Raw genomic sequence first — 19,289 nt, forward strand, 5'->3', positions numbered from 1 at the left:
AAAGTGCTCACCATAGTGAACAAAAATAAGTGCTCAATAGTTTGCCTATTTCTGCCAGCTATCACTGATATAAGAAAGATGTAAGCACTGTAAATTTATATGCCTTAATAAAAAGCTGCCCCAGTTCTTCCAAACTAAACAGTTTCAAGAATGTAAAACGATACAAGGTACTCTGTATCACAACCAATGTAATCAAGAATACAGCGCAGGTGTAGGCTTCAAATTCACTTTCGTAGCCCTCCCTATTCTGCCATGATGTAGCTTTTCGTCACACAACCTTTCTGTCAGCATCGGGTACCCTGAAAGTGGGACTAGTGAGGCTGTGGGAGAAGGGGCTGCTACTTTTTTACCTGAAAGCCTTTCATACTCTATGTGTGTTTTTTTAGATAAAGAGTATGTACTGCTTTTTAAAGTAATAAACCATTCTAAAGTCTTAGCTTCTTTTTTCTGTAGGGGATTACTGTATTAGTACTATTCACCATATCAACAGAATACAGTTTCAAGCAATAAAGGTATAAAGCCAACCAAGTAACACGTCTTTTATTTTTATAATGAGAGGCTATGTGGCAGAGAAAGAAAAATCAGCTACATGGCATTTCCTCCATTTTAAATTTTGATATAAAAATAATATACTTATGGGGCTGGCCCCATGGCATTGAGGTTAAGTTCAGTACATTCTGCTTTGGTGGCCCGCGTTCACAGGTTCAGATCCAGGCACAGACTTAAACCACTCATTGGCCACGCTGTGGCAGCGACCCACATATAAAGCAGAGGAAGACTGGCACAGACGTTAGCTCAGGGTTAATCTTCCTCAAGCAAAAAAAACAAGGAAGACTGGCAACAGATATTAGCTCAGGGCTAATTTTCCTCAGCAAAATAATAATAATAATATACTTATGCTCAAAGAACTAGAGAAGAAGCCATGCCTGTGTGGAACAAAAACTCTGAATGAAGTTTAAAAAGATAATAGCAATAAAGTTATTTGAAAAAAACAAAGAAGTTTTTAAAAATTAAAATATTTTCAAATTAAAACTGTTTCAATGGCTTAGTTTTAATATTTCAAGTAATTTATTTTACTACACTGTGTTTGGTTTCTAAAGAAGCCAAGTTCTTCTTAAGATCTTAAGCATACATGAATTGAAACAAAGAACTAACTTTACAACCTGGAGCCATAGAAAATCAAAAGCAAAAAAGAGAAACATGTTTGTACAGCCTGTCATTCCCTCCAGGTACAATAAAAACTCAGTAAATTCTTCTCAACTGCTCTATAAAACAGGAAATGAACAGGTTTGATGATAAAAGCTGAGTTATCACAGAATTTTAGGAATAGGCAAATACAACATATAATAAAGGTAAACACTTGATCATGTTTTCTGACATCCTCTATAAAAATCACAAACAAGGATATACAGAAAACAGAGGTCCAAAATAAGTTATTTATTTAATAGAAATCACAACCTAAACTTCAGTAAATTTTAGGCAATAAAATTTAAGTGTAATTCATGGGTACTACAAGTGGAAGTTTAGATTACTTTAATAAAGTCATAGCAATGACTAAAACTGATTAAAAAAACAAATGTGCCAATATTCCTTGCATAAATTATAGCTCTTCTCTTCTGAGGACTAATACTACAAATATTATCTAATTTATATTCAAAACATTGTCAGTGTGATTATTACCATATAGATATAAAAAAGACTACATTACCAAAATAAAAACGCATGGGTGGCAAGGCTGAAACAGAATTCAAACATCTTCTTTCATCCTATACTCTTCACTCATCATTCGGTATTTCTCACCAAAAAACATGGGACTGAACTTTTAAGTATTTCATTAGTAATTACTTTTGATCACATAATTGATGTTAAAATTCCAGGAAGTTTTTAACCATTCATGTACTAAAGAAACAAACAAACAAAAAGGCTTGTCGGGCCAGCCCTGGTGGCCTAGTGCTTAAGTCCAGTGCACTTCGATTTGGCGGCCAGGGTTCAGTTCCTAGGTGCTGACCTACAACACTCATCTGTCAGTGGCCATGCCGTGGTGGTGGTGACACACATACAAAAAATAGAGAACGACTGACAACAGGCGGTAGCTCAGGGCGAACCTTTCTCAGCAAAAAAAGAGGAAGATTGGCAACACATGTTAGCTCAGGGAGAATCTTCCTCAGGAAAGAAAAAAAAAGGCTTGTCTACCTACACTGAAAAATCTCTATTCAATCTACGCATTGTAATTGCTAGAACCCTGGATGACACTGCTTAAACCATCTCGAAAGAATTTTGTGGGTTTAATTGTAAAATTGTTAAATTTGTTAAATTGTTACAGTTAAATTGTAAAGATTTCATCATAGGCAATTGTGGACTCATCACAATAATACACACCAACTCCAGGACAATGGTTATCTCTGGAAATGGAGGTGGGGGTGGGACCAAGAGAAAGAAAAATGGAATGTCAACTGTAGCTAAAATGTTTTCCTTTAAAAACTATATGGCAAATATCAAAAGTTACGAATAGAGCTGGAGGGCACAGATTACACTATTCTCTACACTCTTCTATAGGCTTGAAATACTTCATAAAAAAAAGTGAAGAGTAAATCACTAGCTTTAATGAATTTAACTTGTGATTCCAAACCTTAATATTATCCTTACACTCCAGTGTTTTCCTTTTCTCCCCCTCACCCTCATCCCAGATTATTAAAGCTACAATATACATCAACCATTTATCCTCTTTTCACATTCAGGTACACATGCATAAACATGCCTTGTACTCTCTTTTCAGCCACTGAATAAAGCAAGATTTTCTGCTATTAAGTTAGGTTTTCAGAGAGTAGACATGGCTCAGGTAGTTGGCAGTAAATTTCAAAGCCGAACCTCTGCAGTCAGCCACAAACCTTGGTGGCAGTTCAGGAAATATACAAAACACTAAAGTCATACATTTTTTCAGCTTGTTCTTCCTCACGAGTATAAGACTGCCAGAAACTAGGATGATTCCAAACGTTCAGTGGCATGGCTGTTTCTCAGAGTAAGCAAAAAACAGAGCTTCCTTGCTCCTTCCACAGGGGCCTCCGCACATAATTCACTGGAAAATTAGAAAGCCAGGTGTGGTTGCCAAAGTGGCCAGGATTCAGAGACGGCTGCCATGGGCAGCGCAGGGAGGCAAGAGACAACCTTGAGCTGCCAAAGAACGCATCAGTAAGCAGCCATTTACCCAGGAAGACGTAGCAGCATTTCTGTTACCTATTTTAAAAAGACTGTTTTAAAAATGTATTTCTAAATATAAGGAAATAGAGACGGGCTGGACCCACTTTCTCTCAGAGCTTTTGTTCTCTCATCCGCATAATGGAGATTTAATTTAAAGGCCCCTCCCTCTTGGGATTGTGGGGAGAATTAAAGAGTCTATGTGAAGGCGGGTTATACACCACCATATACGTGTACTAGTAAATACTTAAAGGAAATAGTTTAACAGAGGTTCAAATCCAGTAAAAAAAAAAACATGTCCTGTACTCTCAATACCAGGCACAAACACTGAAACAAGCATAGAATCCACTGCTATGAATGACGCTGCCCTAAAAAGCACTAGAGAGAGGAGGTGTCTCTATTAGGCTACAGTCAACAAAAAGGGTTCAACACATCACGAGATATCTCAAACTGGAACCAGAAATCTTTTCTCATGACAACACACTAAATCTGCATTCCTCAGAGTGTGATCTATGACTCTCTCAGAGTGTGACCTTGGGGGCATCCTTAAGATCACTTGGGTGTCCCCAAGGTCAAAACTATTTTCATTAAAATACTCAGTTGCCTTTTTTCACTGTGTTTTTTGCACTGACGGTGCAAAAACAATGGTAGGTAAAACTTCTGGGCCACCACAAATCAAGGCAGTGGTAATCCACTGTACCAAACTGTATTCTTCACCACCCCACACTGGTTAACAAACAGAAAAAAAAGGCAGTTTCACTTAGGAATGTCCTTGATGAACAGTAAGAATTATATTTTATTTAATTTTGGTTCCTAAGACACATCCTTTAATATTCCATGACGTGAAATGGAAAGCACACATAAAGCACTTCTGCTGGATACCAACACAGAACACCCGTCTCAAAGAAAAGCATCTGTGTGACTGATTGAGTTGGGAGATCATCTTTACCTGGAAGAACGATTGAGGCAAGCTACGGTTATTCCAACCAGATATCTTAAAGAAATTTTCTCAAAAATAAATGCAATAAGCCCATCCTTTCAAAGAAACAACTGACAGCATTTGTTATCATTAATAAAATTCAACCTTTGAAGTGAAAATCAGAAGTTTTGAAAAACTTGTATCCACCACCATAAGCTTGACAGCTCTCCAATACTTAGACTTTCTGATTAAATCAGTGATGTTAACAAATGCAAACTTTTGATACTGTATAAGGAAACATGTCAAGACGTGGTAGAACTGCATGACTCAGTGAACCAATATTCTCCAAATGATGGACGCATGATATTACAAAATCATGAATAGGTAAAAGATCCATTCAAAGTACAAGATAAAACCAGTGGATTCCAATGTAACAGGGCACAAAAAGTTCACTGATAGAGTTTCAGATTCTGTATCACAACAAACCTTTAAGAAACTAACATTTGTAGAGTTCTCGTCTAATACTGAGAGATTATCCACAGTTATCTGAAAATGCTATTAATTATTTCTTTTTCTTACTACATATTTGTAAGAGGTCAGATTTACTACAGATACTTCAACCAAAACAACATATCACTATAGACTGAATGCAGAAATGGATACGTGAATTCAGCTTATCTTTTAAGCCAGACATTTATGAGATTTGCAAAATGCTACTCTTCCCAGTAATTTATTTTGGAAAACAGGGCTTGGGAGTCTTTTTTCATAAGAATGTTATTTATGTTAACATGTAATATACAAACAGGCCCTGAGACCAAAAAGTTCCAGAACCACTGCACTAAAGTGATACAAAATAATTACAATTATGATAGATGAAGCTAAAGAAAATCTCAGAGAGTCTCATTGTATGGCAACTAGTAATATGCATATGGTGATAATTTAGGCAACAGAGTGTAATTCATGTTTAAAAGCAGTGATAAGAAAAAAAATTCAACCAAGAAAAAACAGCTGTAGTTTGAATGCCAACAAGCATATCTATATCTATATCTATCTATCTATCTATCTATCTATCTATCTATCTATCTATATAAAGCTTAATTTAAAGCTCTGAAAATTATATAACGGATATCTTATTCTCAACAAAGGGGGGAAATGGACCAAGTTAATGTTTCCCATAAACACTCAAAAATTCAACTTAAAAATGAAAACATTCCCTTTATCTATGCTTCATTTACCACACTGGTAGGACAGTCCATACAAGGCAGATTATAAATTCTACAATATCAGTTCAGTTTGCAAAGTGACTGACACTACAGCATCTTCAAAGAGCATTCCCATGGATATACATCTTTCTTCAAATACAAACTAATACATTCTAAGACATACGTGTGTTGGTATATGTTACCAAATTCAAGCTTGAAAGGAAATAGGGCAGGCAACAACCAAATAAATTCTCACATACTTTCAATTGCCTCCACTGCCATATTACCCAGGGAATATGTCTTATCATAACGCATACAGTGGTTAACCAAGTGTCACAGCACAGTGCTAAACTTCTCTGATTAGCAAAGAGAAAGTAAAAGAATCACCTGTGCCAGAATACAAGTATGACGAGCAAGAAACAAAATGGGGAACAAAGGAACTTAATGTTCAATTTTGAACCTAAAGTGTCTTAAGGAAAAGACTGTTAACTCTGAAGGAAAAAAATCCATCCTTTTGTTAATGACAAGCCATCTCACTTAAAAACCATTCTAAAAAGTATCTTTAGAGTCCTTACTGCCATATGAGTCGAGACGAAGGAAGAATCAATAAAGGTTAGAACAGTAAAGGGAAAGGTGGTCATGACTGTAAAAGGCAAACAGATAGCTGGCAGAGGAAAACCAGAACAGCAGAGGCAGGTGCCAGGAAGCCATTGTAAGAGATAAGGGATTCCAACAGACTGAATTAGAAGAAGGTGGAGAGGAGAGGGAAGTTTTCAGAGGACCACTTTGGATTAAGCAGTATCAAGAAATATACGTGTGTGATTTCTACTATAGAAATGACCAAATGAGGCAACTGATGACTGTGAGAGTGAGGCTAAGAATTATTATAGCCAAGAGAACAGAAGAATGATGTATCACTGACAGAAATATGGATATATGCAAATAAAGGAATGGAGAAATCAACATGATTTTATATCTTCTGAGTTTCTGGTGATAAGAAATCCAAGCGCACTGTTTGTTAAGACAACTAAAGATGGAACTGGACATAAGATGAGTGACTAGACCTTTGTCACTGATACCAGCCTGGTCCAGGTATCTGCCATCTCTCCCCTGGATTACTGAAATAGCCTTCAGCTTCCGCACTAGCCCTCAGGATCTCTCCTCAACCTCCCAGCCAGAGTGAGCCTTAAAATGTAACTGAGATCAAATCATCACTCTGCTCAACACCTTCCAGTGGCTCCCCTTTCACTCAGAGGAAAATCCAAAATCCTTACAATGGTTTACAAATCCCTTCATGATCTGCCACCACCAATCTCCTTCCTCTTCGGCCTAAGAGCCTACCACTCTTCCCCTCTGCCCATCTATTCCACCTACACTGACCTCCTTGCTACTCCTGGAACTTGCCTCACTTACTCCCCACTTTAGGGTGAATGTGTTCCCTCTGCCTTGAAAACTCCTAGTTGGCTAACTAACTCCACATGGCTAACTCTTCTGAAGGAGTTCAAGACTTTGTTTAAATTCCATCTTCTCAACGGCCCACGCTCACCACACTAATTAAGGCCCACATTGACCACACTATTTAAAAGTGCAAGCCCCACCCTCAACCTAGTACTCCGCATCCCACTGACTGCTTTTTTCTCAGAGAACTTACCACCTTCTAAACTGTGATAGGATTTACTTGTTATATTTATTACTTGTTGCCGTTTCCTCTTAATAAAATGTAAGCACCATTAAGGCTGAGATTTTGCTCACTAAAGTATCCCAAGCCTAAATAAAGGAGGGCCTGAAAAAAGTAGACACAAGTATCAATTTGTGGAACTGCTACAGAGGGGTCAAAGATAACGAAAACCTAGAGCAAAAAAGTCACTGAGTTACCATCAGCTCTAACCCTGCCCATTTCTTTCAATATTTTCTAACTCAGTGATGGTTTTACCATTCATCCAGATGCTCAAGCCAAAAAAAGGATTAGAAACCATTCTAGATTTCTCACTCATCCAATTTCCCCACACTCAATTCATCACCAAAAGCTGTCAAAATTACCTCTATCTCTAGAACAGGATCCCTCTTTTCCATTCCCATTGCACTAGTTCAAACTTTTTCATTTCTAGACAAGACTATGAAGTCCACAAATGAGCTTTGTTGCTTTGATCTAACCAGGACTATTTAATGGATTTTAGATAGATATAACAGAGATGACAGGTAGGAGAAAGCAAAGTGAAGAATAGGATACTTGAAGGTGAGAAAAATGAAGTTTATCTTCACTTTCTTTCCTCCTATTTAATGTATCCTATTCATATACTTCAAGGTCCAGCGCAAATATTATATCCACTTTTGAAGCCTTTCACAGTTCTTAAAGTACACACCTTTTTTTCCTCTTTGTACATAGCACCATTAGAGCACTTTCTGTAATAATTATTTTTTCACATACCAATTGCCCAATTGGACAGGACTCTACTCTTATTCCAGCACAGGGCCTAGCCTCAAAAATATCTGTTGAACAGATGAATGAACAACTTTTAGTCTAGAATTGGCAATTATAAAGAAGAAAACCTAAGCTTCAACAAAGGTAGGGGTGCAAAGGACAAAAGAAATAGTAGTTATCTAATTAACAACAAAGAGTCGATAAAAATACTAAACTGAAGACCCAAAGGGGAAAAAAATAAAGGTTAAACATATGAGGCATTTCTGCCTAAATAAGGGTAGAGATACGGGTACTAGCTAATATAGATTCCCATGAAAATATTTAATAGAGAAATAGATTATTTAGAATTTCACAGAGAAATGTGGAGGCGGAAGGGCTAATCCAAAATAGCTCTTAAAAATAAAATACGTTCTCTCAGATAGGAACACTCAACCAGAAACAAATTAACTGTGTTCCTAAACCACTCATGAAATGGAGATTATTTTAATTAAGGTGAAAGCATTGTAAAATGTATCTGTTCCCTCTAATCTCATCTCCCCCAAAGATACTCAAATACGTAGAATTTAATCATTACAATAAACAGCTCAAAAGGAGTCTCTCAAAAACCAGCAAAAGTATGTTAACAGAAGGAATGAAGTTATTAAAATTAAACTCCGTACACTCAACTGAAGTTTTAATTTTTCTTATAAAATTCTAAGTTTTACAGACCTGTGCACTATTAAAAAGAAATGAAGTGCCTAGAAAAGCAATTTTTTATAAACAGGTACAGTTCTGTGCTTGAGGGAAAACATAAAAATATTCAAGATATTGCCTGCCTTGTGTACATTTCAATGTAAAATAAACAGTTTAACCACTGTAAAATGGCTCAGTTACTTATTATTTGGCAGGTTCACAACCAAGCAAGGTAACACTAGAGCGGTGACTCTGGAGCTTTTTTGGGTCACAGACCCCAATGAAACCTATGGTCCTGTCCTATAGAAAAACATGCTGATATACATATATATCCACATTTTAAATATGTCATGGCAGTCACAGAGCCCCTGCTATTTATGACTTCCCAGAGATCCAAGAAACCCAGTTGTAGAACTGATACTAATGAGTAGAAATAGCAAATGATGTAAGGCTCCTCAGAAAAGGAAATAAACTGTTAATGACAACTCTGGAGCTTTTTTCTCAGTCATCGAGGTAATCAAAACACTAAACATAAAAATCTCCATTGGCTGAATTTTATCAAGTGATATATACCCAGATAGAGCTACGTACATGCCTTAAAACTGAAGCCTAAAGTGTTTAAAAATAAGATCTAATATTAATAATAGTAATAACAGCTAGGAGATATTGAGCATTCAGTATGTACCAAGCATTGTTCTGTTTTAAATATATTCCTATTTATGTATAAACATAAACAATTATCCCCCATTTCACAAATAAGGAAATTAAAGCACAGCAAGGCTCAAAGAGAGTCAAGGAGCACTGACATGAAACAGAAATGATTAATGAGGTTAAGAAGCTAAATATTCCCTTATAGTGTACACAATCTCACAGCAACTTAGACCTGCATTTGTATTATCATAGTTCTACAAAGCAAGAACATATTGTCCAAATTCCAGAAAAAGGATGACAATCTTGATCTTTTCCATATCCCTGCCGAGATCATCCTTATAATACCATATTCACTTCGGAGAACACTGTAACCAGAAATGCGAATACAAGATGTTCAAGAAGAGCACAACACTAAAGGATTTACAAGATTAAAAATGGAAGATTAATTTGGAGAATAACAAACCTCAGCTTTCTAAATCACTGTCTTTTGTATAAGTACCAGCAAATAAATCACACTTTGGAAAAATCAGCAACTTAGTAAGAGAGAAAATCTGAAATAGGGTACCTTTTTCTACAAAGATATTCAAGTTTCCCTACCTAAAAACTTTTTCAAGCCTCTGCCTCCTTTTTACCATCTTGATGCCATGCCTCTTCCACTCCAGGGACAACCACAACAGTAGAGAAAACCTCATGGGTTCAATAGGTCTTATTAAATGCCATGAATGGCAAGACAAATCTCGGATTCCTTGTACGTGCCTACGCTATGCCCTGCACAATGCAGCATACAATCAACACGTGCTGAACAGCTCCATCTTCTCCAGGAGGAGATGCACGTGTTTAACATTTTCTACCTCCCACAATACTACACTACAAACTACTATAGCAGCAGAATAATGCAATAAAACAACTCTTTTACCTTAAACTACATGAAAGAAAAGTTACAATTTACCATTTTGTTAGATTCTATATTCAAGGGGGAAAAAATAAAGACTAACTTTTTTAAAAGATCAGTTTATGCAACTATTGGTAACCCAAGACACCACAAAAATTTATATGAACATATTCTGTTTTTTAAAACAATGACATTTTTAACATTCTATAATTTCTTACAGCTTTCTTTGTAAAGTTTAATGAAGATATAACAAAATCCCGGATCTTTTTCTTTTATACAACCAATAAACTTTTTGAATTAGACATGAAAAATTAGCTCCATTACAATGAGTTGGCCTGCTGCTTTAATAGTAATAGTCTAAATTCAGTGATGGCTAAAATCAAGAAACAATGAAAATAAACATAAACATATATGCCAGAAAAAAGCTCCCTCCGTATTGAATTCACAAACTGAAACACTTGCTCCCGATTTACTGAACTGTTAAAATATCTGTTAGCAAATACACAAAATTTACAATACTGATTAAAATAATTAATCTCTATGCCTTAAAAAGGCCCTCTTAGTATAGAAAGCATACAGGAGCAAAAATTCAGACTAAAATATTCCCTAATATTAAGCAATATTTTTTAAAACACAACTTATAGTTGCTGAATATCAATTTACCAAAACATGGAAGTATGACCTTATCTTGGCAAAGCTTAGGATACTGTTTCTTCAACATCCTAAAAGACAGCTTGATGCACCACACTGTTCCATCTGCTTTGTTCTATTTCTTCATGCCCCAAATGGAAACTAGACCCTTTGAGTAACAGCCAAAATTTCATCAATCGCAGGAAAGTACTTAGAGCAGAGAAGTAGTATGATATGAATAGCAGAGGTAGACAGAACAGTAGGTGAAACAGTCTTGCTAATGACCTTAGAGTGTATGTCAAGATAGAAAATCTATACGTGTACAGGAATCACCTGAAATAATACTATTCCCACTTACCTGATGAGCTCTCAGTAAATACAGTTAATGTCTGTCCTCCAACACTTTGTAAGACAAATGGATGTTCTCTAGGAGCACTGACTGAAGCTGGTTTTCCGCCAATATCATGAATATTTGCAAGATCCTCATTCAAAGTAAATGACACCTAACAGACAGACACATTAACCAGAGCTTATTACAACAGAGTTTTGTATTCAAAGCATCTGTAAAAAAATTCTGATTATAAATCAAATACTTTTTAAAAATGTGAATCTTTTCTAGTCACTTTATTAACATTTTTCTAAAACTTTATCAAAAAATCCTTAATACTTAGTCATAAAAAGAGAATCTATTCCCATCTGTGAGAATAATGGGGTAAATCTACCATTATAGACAGCTTTCAAATGTTCTTTGGTCTGACGAAATTCTATTTCCAAAATAGGAATAAAATTTATTTTCCGAAGGTTTTGAGGTCACAGGATCATCTCTTATTATATTTAGATCCTTAAATATAAATGTATGTCCTTAAATACATACATTATATATATATATATATATATATATATATCTCCTAGCAAAGTATCTGGCACATAGAAGGAAAACAGTATTTGCTGAATGAGTGAACATTTCAAGAGTATTAAGAAAGCAATTATACTTAAAGAGGGGAGACGTGAGCTATTTACTAAGAAAGCTTAACCACTCCTATAAACAGAGAATACATTTCTTTATTAGGTCTTAATGACTACTGTTTGCGTTCATGGTGCTATTTTATTTTTGAATATTTTAACAAATACAACTAAATATTTACAAAGATAACTCAATATTGAAGTTTAGAATAAAAAGACATAGTAGGTGTTCTTTCAAAATGATTTTTACTATATAACAGATCTCCCCCAAAAGAACATCAAATTTTACATCAAAGGGATTTACAAAATATTGATCTCCCAACCACATGGGAAGATTAAGTAGTTATTAAGTCTCTCTCTACTATGTGATAGGTACCACAAATTAAGCCCTGGATCAAAATCTAAAACCCTCAAAAATCCAAATCAAATGCCTTTTGCCACACTGAAATAATGTTAAAGTTAGTAGTGAAACAATACTAAGTTTCATAGGACCGAGAGAGGGGATATTTTAGGTCAACGTAGGAAAATGCTAAGAATGAACAACTAGAAAGGAGTCCATTCATTCAGACATGAGAGGCATTTATACTACTATGTGTTCCTGACCACCAGCCACTAGTTTGATGTGGAGTCTTTCAGAATGCAAACACCACCCTCTCTTTACTATTGGTAATGCCTAGTGAAATAATCTCATATTTTAAATAAAATTTTCATAGAAATAATCTTACCTCAGTCCTTCCTTGATTCCTAAAAAAGAAAAAAGGAAAATTTTAAATTATCTAGATTTCATGTTTTTTCAAATGTAAGCCAAACACTGAAAGAAATAAAACTACCTCATATTTACATAAAATATTACATTTAGAGAGATTAACTAATATTTACCCTTGGCTCTCTTCAACTATTCTATTTGTAATCCTATAGAAAAAAAAGTCACATTAATCCCATTTGAGTATTTTAGATATTATGAGTTTGTGTCACTTAACACTATTACAACCTGTTCTAATATTTTATCCAAATAATGATCTTGTTACAATTCTTATCTGTATTTCTGAGCATTTTTAGCATTCAGCAGCATGTGAATGCATATTTAATACCAGATATATCGTATTTCAGCAAATTTTACTATATTGTCTAGGTGAATATGTTTCATTTACCTAACAAAATCTTAAAGATCAAAAATTATTAAATAACATTTTAAAGTTATATGCAATTTTTCTCCACTATAAAAACAATAAATGCCTATATGTAAACATTAGAAAAAACATTAATTATCAATACAAACAAGCCAAAAGAAGTTTTAAAATAGCCAGAATTCCACTGTTACACGTGGAACAGTATATATCCTTCCAGACTATTTTCTAGATACAGTCATGTGTCACTTAACAACAGGGATACATGCTGCAAATTGCATCATTAGGGGATTTCATCATCGTGTGGACATCATCATGTGCACATCAAGAGTGTATATGGGGCCGGCCCCGTGGCTGAGAGGTTAAGCTCGCATGCTCCGCTTCGGCGGCCCAGGTTTTCGCCAGTTTGGATCCTGGGCGTGGACACGGCACCGCTCATCAGGCTGTGCTAAGGCAGCGTCCCATACAGCACAACCAGTAGGACCTACAACTAGAGTATACATCTATGTACTGGGGGGCTTTGGGGAAAAGCAGCAAAAAAAAAAAGAGAGAGAAGATTGGCAACAGATGTTAGCACAGGTGCCAATCTTTACAAAAAAATAAAAATAAATAAAAATTTTTTGAAAAGGAGTGTATAGCCTACTACACACCCAGGCTACATGGTACTAATTCTACGGGACCACCATCATTGTGGTCCATATGTGGTCCATCATTGACCAAAACATTGTTATGTGGTGTGTCACTGTTATTTGAATTACATATTTTTTAATGTTTTTTTTACAAACATGGAATCAATGTATACTCTATAAAATAGGCTAATTTTAAAAAACATACATGAAATACCTACTATATGCAAAGTACTGAACGTAAGGTCCTGTCCCCATTCAGCAGAAGGTATAAAAGCTACACTTGTAAGTATAAAAGGAGAGAAATTTCAATGTTTAAGAGAGCCATAATATGCCAGGATCAGATAGGAGGACACCACTTCTGCCATTTTAAGAGTTAAGGAATGGCTCGACAAAAGAGGCAGCTCTGAGCTAAGTCTTGAAGGGTACTGGGATTTCAACAGGCTGAGATGAGAACATAGTATTAGAAATAAACAGCCGAGCAAAGCCACCGAAGAGTCTGATCATGAAAAAGTGATCAGATTCGGCTGGAAGGGAGAGTGCAAAATAAGGAACAGTGGGAGATAAACTATACAGGAGAACTGGGGCTAGACCAAGGAAGATTTTAAATATCACAAGACAGAGCACAGACTTCATTCTTTAGGCAATGGAGAGCCACAGGTACTGTTTGAACAAAAGAATAACAAGTACAAAGATATGCTCCAAGAAACTTGGACCAGAAAATATAGAGAGAATGGATATGAAGACTAGTTAAAAAATTACGGTTTCTCCATAACACCACACTGAGTTCCACTCTGCCTTCATTCAGTCACTTAATCACTCATTCTGTCATTGTCTACTACATATCCACTAGGCACGGTGCTAAGTGCATGATATAGTATGAGTATAGGTCATTGACAGCAAGAAGGTCTTAGTTTAATGAAAAAAGACAGATCCTATCCATGAACAACTATAAACAGGATAATAACTTTATGACAGAAGTACAACACACTGTCATGGAAACACAGATGAGAAAGCTAGGAAAAGATGAACTGAGTGAGGTCCCTTCCCTATCACTCCTGAATGTGGACTCCAGAGACACTGAATTTAGCCACCTTTAAGACCAAGGTGCTGTCAGCAAAGCACAGGGCAAAGATGCAGGAGGCATTTGGGTAATGTTTACTGAATTGAATTGGGACTAATGGAAAAACCCACATAAAAGTAATGAAGGCTTGAATCAGGCAGTGATAGAACGCAAGGAGGAGTGTATGACAGGGCATTTAAACTGTCAGAACTGATAGAAGAGGAAATGACTGGAAGTGGGCAGCAAGGGAAAAACGATGGATTAAAGATCACACTGACATTTCCAGTCTAGGTGACTAGAAAATCACCCAGATGCAATTAGGGAACACAGGCGGGGAGGACAACTTCATTTTCATATACATAATTATAATGGCATCATAGCTGGAAGGATGAGATTAATGAGCTCTGAATTAATTTTCTAGAAAAATAATTAATCCTTGAAGACAAAACTTATTTTAAAGGGATTACACGTTTTTGTTTTGCTTTTTTTTACTGAGGTAACACTGGTTTATAATATTATATAAATTTCAGGTATAGATGACTGTATTTCAAGTTCTGTGTAGACTACATCACGTTCACCACCCAAAGACTAATTACCGTACATCGCCGTACACACGTGCCCTGTCACCTCTTTAGCCCTCCTCCCTCCCCCTTCTCCTCTGGTAACCACCAACCTAACCTCTGTATCTATGTGTTTGCTTGTTGTTGTTGTTGTTTTTATCTTCCACTTATGAGTGAGATCATACAGTATTTGACTTTCTCCATTGAAAAGGGATTCCACACTCTTTTGTATTGGTGTGTGAATGTATGAAGTATGCATGACCTTTTATTGTTCTATGTTACAACTAAAATACACCCTTTCCATGATGAACTGTGGTTAAAATTATAAACATCAACTATTGTAAAAGACAGTAATATCTTCAGAAATGCATGAAGTAAACACCTGGCCTATCCTTTCACTGAATGCCTCACAATGCTGTGCAGTTTCTCCTTCATTGCTCTGAGCCTATTTCTCAATATCACACAACTACTTCTTTAGACTCCAGTCTTGTTCCTCTTGCCTTTAAAAAAAAACAAAAACAAAAAACCTAATCATTTGTCCTTCCTTTTTCTTACATTTCTTAAAACACTTCTTAGATTTGACACCAGTGGGGCCAGACTTCACTAATCACTGACAGTCAATAAAGCACCACCTTTTCCAGGGTAAGAAAATCAACCAAACAATACCAAGTCTTTAACTGCTCTCCAGGGTTTTTTGTTGTTTTTGTTTTGTTTTGTTTTAATTCCTATTCAAAAGTCCCCTCCCTAAACAATTCAGTTCAAAAACCATTAGGTGAGGCCAAGCAATCTAAGAAACTGCAGAGTGGGTTGAGAATGGTGGTCACAGCCCAAGTCGGGTGGAGAAGTGCCTGGGGTGGAGGGTGCAGCCTGGGGCAAGGTGTCAAGAGCCCAGTGAGATAAGGAGGGCATCCCCATAAAGGAATGGCTCAACAAGAAGTGTGTCAGAGCCTAGTGGGGTAAGGGGCATCCACATGGAGAAGTAAGGAGGCAGAACGAAGCCTCAGAACAGGGATGGAAGCCTGAACAGGCTGAGGAGAGTGTCCCTGTGGAGGACAGCAAAGGTAGCAGCCTAAGGAGGGGTGCTAGAGCCCAAGCGGGGTGAGGAGGGCATTCACATGTGGGGGGGAGGGGGGATTCTGAACAAATAAGTGAATATATTAAGAATCAGGTTTCTCACCTTCAGAAAACAGGTACAAATATGAAAAGGGAGAAAACTGCAACACACCCTGTGGCGTTGAACTGGAATTGGATATTGGTGTAAATTCATGATTTTCAATGTATGCAGATATAGAAATAAACATAGATGTAAAGGTGTGTGTGTGCATACATTCCCTAGTTCTACCCCAAGAGGCCCTGGGAGCAGCAGTGACCACTTGTGGTATCCAGATCTTAGTTTCTAAATACCGTTCTCCTCTAGAAGGAACCGCCACTCCTTGGAGAAATGACTGACTCCAGGGCTTAGACAGAAATGTACAAGATGAGTCTAAAACATCTTTCTAAGCCAAAACATAAGCACTCAAAGAATGATGAGGACACGTCAAAATGACACAGGACTTACACTATTGAACTATACACTTAAAAATGGTTAAGATGGTAAATTTTATATGTGTTTTTTACCACAATAAAGGGAAAAAAGGGAGCTTCCACTGGCTAAATTTTGGGTAATTTGAACATTAGAATAAACGATGATGGTAACAAATTGTGATCCACCGAATAAAACTGGAATCCATGTGTTCATATTAACATCGATAAATAAAGCGGAAACTTTGATGAGGAATGGAGTGTTTATACAGTCTCAAAGTACAACGCCACAGAATACTTAACAATTAGGAGAAAAGAGTGAATTTACAGTGAAAAAGCTTAGAAGACACTCCTTACTCAAGTGATCAAAGTTACCCCTACCAGCAATGGGACAAAATGAAAACATGGAAACCTTGCTAGAACACAGTGAAACTCAGCTTCACCTTTGTGATATTCTTGCCAAAGATGCATAACCCAAATCTAATCATGAAGAAACATCTGACAAACCCAAATTTTATAAAATAACTGCCTGGTAAACATCAAGAGCATTGATGTTTATATAGTATACAAGTCAACAAAGACTTGTTCTAGATTTAAGGAAAGTGGGACCAGCCCCATGGCCCAGTGGCTAAGTTTGCACGCTCTGCCTTCAGCAGCCCAGGGTGTACCAGTTGGGATCCTGGGCACAGACCTACGCACAGCTCATCAAGCCATGCTGTGGCGGCATGCCACATGGAAGAACTAGAATGACTTGCCACTAGGATATACAACTATGCACTGGGGCTTTGAGGAAGGGGAAAACAAAAGAGGAAAACTGGCAACAGATGTTAGCTCAGGGCCAAACTTTCTCACCAAAAAAAAGAAAACTAAAGAGACCTGACAACAGAACACAAAGCAAGATTGCAAGATTGTAGATGGGATCTTTTTGCTATAAATGTTATTGAGACAACTGGCAAACCTTGAATGAAGTCTAAGGATTACACAGTGGTATTATTTGATGTTAATTTACTGATTTAGAGGAGTGTACTGTGATTATGCAGGAGAACGTCTTTGTTTGTTCTTTGTGCAGTTCTTCCAATTTTTCTGTAGCTTGAGATTGTTTTAAAATAAAAGTATTAAATAAATTTAAAATGTGCCCAGTTCACTTACTTAATCCCTTACTAAGGAATTTGGGAATATTACTAATTTTTCTCTATCACAAACAATGCTGAAATGAGTATCCTTGTACATCAATCTTTGCATCACTAACATAGGCTAAGATCCTAGAAATTGATGAAACTGCTGGGTCAAAGGCATGAACATTTTATTATTAACTTACTATTAACTTTATTAACTTTATTATTAACTTTCCCAGCCTTCTCTCTATCCCAGTCCTACCCTGCTGGATGAGTTTGTCATCCAAACAGTTCTGAACACCCGTGTGTGCGTGCGTTTATATTATGTATATATGTAAATGTGTATATATACACATATGTATGTTGCCAGACTGCCCTTCAGAAAGTTGGTACCAATTTAAACTCTTATCAACAGTCTAATAATGTTTTAAACTTATTAATTTTATAACAGAAAAATTATATCTCACTGATTTTTTGTTTGCATAGTTTTTATTAGTGGGCCCCATATGAACTTAAATGTCAAATGTGTTTAGAAATAACACTAAAAATTAAGAGTTACTAGGGGCCGGCCTGGTGGCGCAGCGGTTAAGTTCGCACGTTCCCCTTCTCGGCGACCCAGGGTTTGCCGGTTCAGATCCCGGGTGCGGACATGGCACCACTTGGCACACCATGCCGTGGTAGGCGTCCCACATATAAAGCAGAGGAAGATGGGCACGATGTTAGCTCTGGGCCAGGCTTCCTCAGCAAGAAGAGGAGGACTGGCAGTAGTTAGCTCAGGGCTAATCTTCCTCAAAAAGAAAAAAAAAATTAAGAGTCACTAAGAGAAGCCACATTAGTTCGGACTGCATGACTGTGAGTAAAATACAACATATATCAAGCCGAAAACTGAAGTTTTCTGAGGCAGGATGGTGATGCAGAAAGGTCAGTTTTAAAATTAAACTAAGTCAAAACTATAAACTAACTGAAATGTGGTACACATTAGATGTCCAAAGATACAAAAATAATCCAAGTACAATGGTTTAGTAACATCGCATAAACTGCTTGAGAAAAATGGCCGAAATGTTACCAAATGTTAAAATATGCTGTTACTTTCATCTTACTCATAACTGGGCCCCTCTTTCTTAGGTATAAACAGAACCAAATTTGGGAAGAGCTGCATTCCCAGCTGCATGTTTTCTCCCTCCTCTCTGCCTCTCCCAGTCCTGTCTCTGCTGAAATGAACAAACACCATGTAGATCTTCCTGGCTTCTGGCTATCGCACAGCAAGCTGCTGCTGCTCGACTCTGGGAGATGTGACGGGGAGGGGAGGTGTGTACCCACACCACATCAGACACAATGCAGGGTATACAGTTTGCACCGCGTACTATGTGTGGCAAGACAGTAGGTGAATACTTCTAAGTATCTTACATGCATTTAACCTATGAGGTATTAATGCCATCTCCCTCTAACAGATAAAGAAACAGAGCGGGTAAGCAACTTACCCAAAGTCATACAGCTAGTAAGTGACAAGGTCCAGACAAAGCTCAGAGTTCACTGACTCCTGAGTCCACACTCATAATCAATATGCCACATTGCCTTTTGAAAACCTTAGTCATTTTCATTTTTTACCCAAATATACTTTTTTTCAACCACACAGATAACCCATAAACTGGTTAATCTGCCTAAGAATCAATAGTTGATTATACATCTTTTAGTCTTAAAAATATTTGAAGACAGTTTCACATGTCTGCT

The 19,289-nt window shown here is 36.8% G+C and overlaps 1 protein-coding gene across 1 annotated transcript in view; it reads right to left on the minus strand.

Annotated features, from left to right (window-relative positions):
* GTF2F2 (general transcription factor IIF subunit 2) overlaps positions 1-19,289 on the minus strand; it is a 147,728-nt gene that overhangs the window by 106,899 nt on the left and 21,540 nt on the right. Inside the window, exons 3-4 of the mRNA XM_001491491.7 lie at positions 12,272-12,290; positions 10,942-11,086 (exon numbers count right to left, since the gene is read on the minus strand). Of these exons, the coding sequence (XP_001491541.1) occupies positions 10,942-11,086; positions 12,272-12,290 (164 nt within the window). The remainder of the gene's footprint in view (positions 1-10,941; positions 11,087-12,271; positions 12,291-19,289) is intronic.

The sequence above is a fragment of the Equus caballus genome, chromosome 17 (assembly GCF_041296265.1).
Source record: "Equus caballus isolate H_3958 breed thoroughbred chromosome 17, TB-T2T, whole genome shotgun sequence".
Lineage (NCBI taxonomy): Eukaryota > Metazoa > Chordata > Mammalia > Perissodactyla > Equidae > Equus > Equus caballus.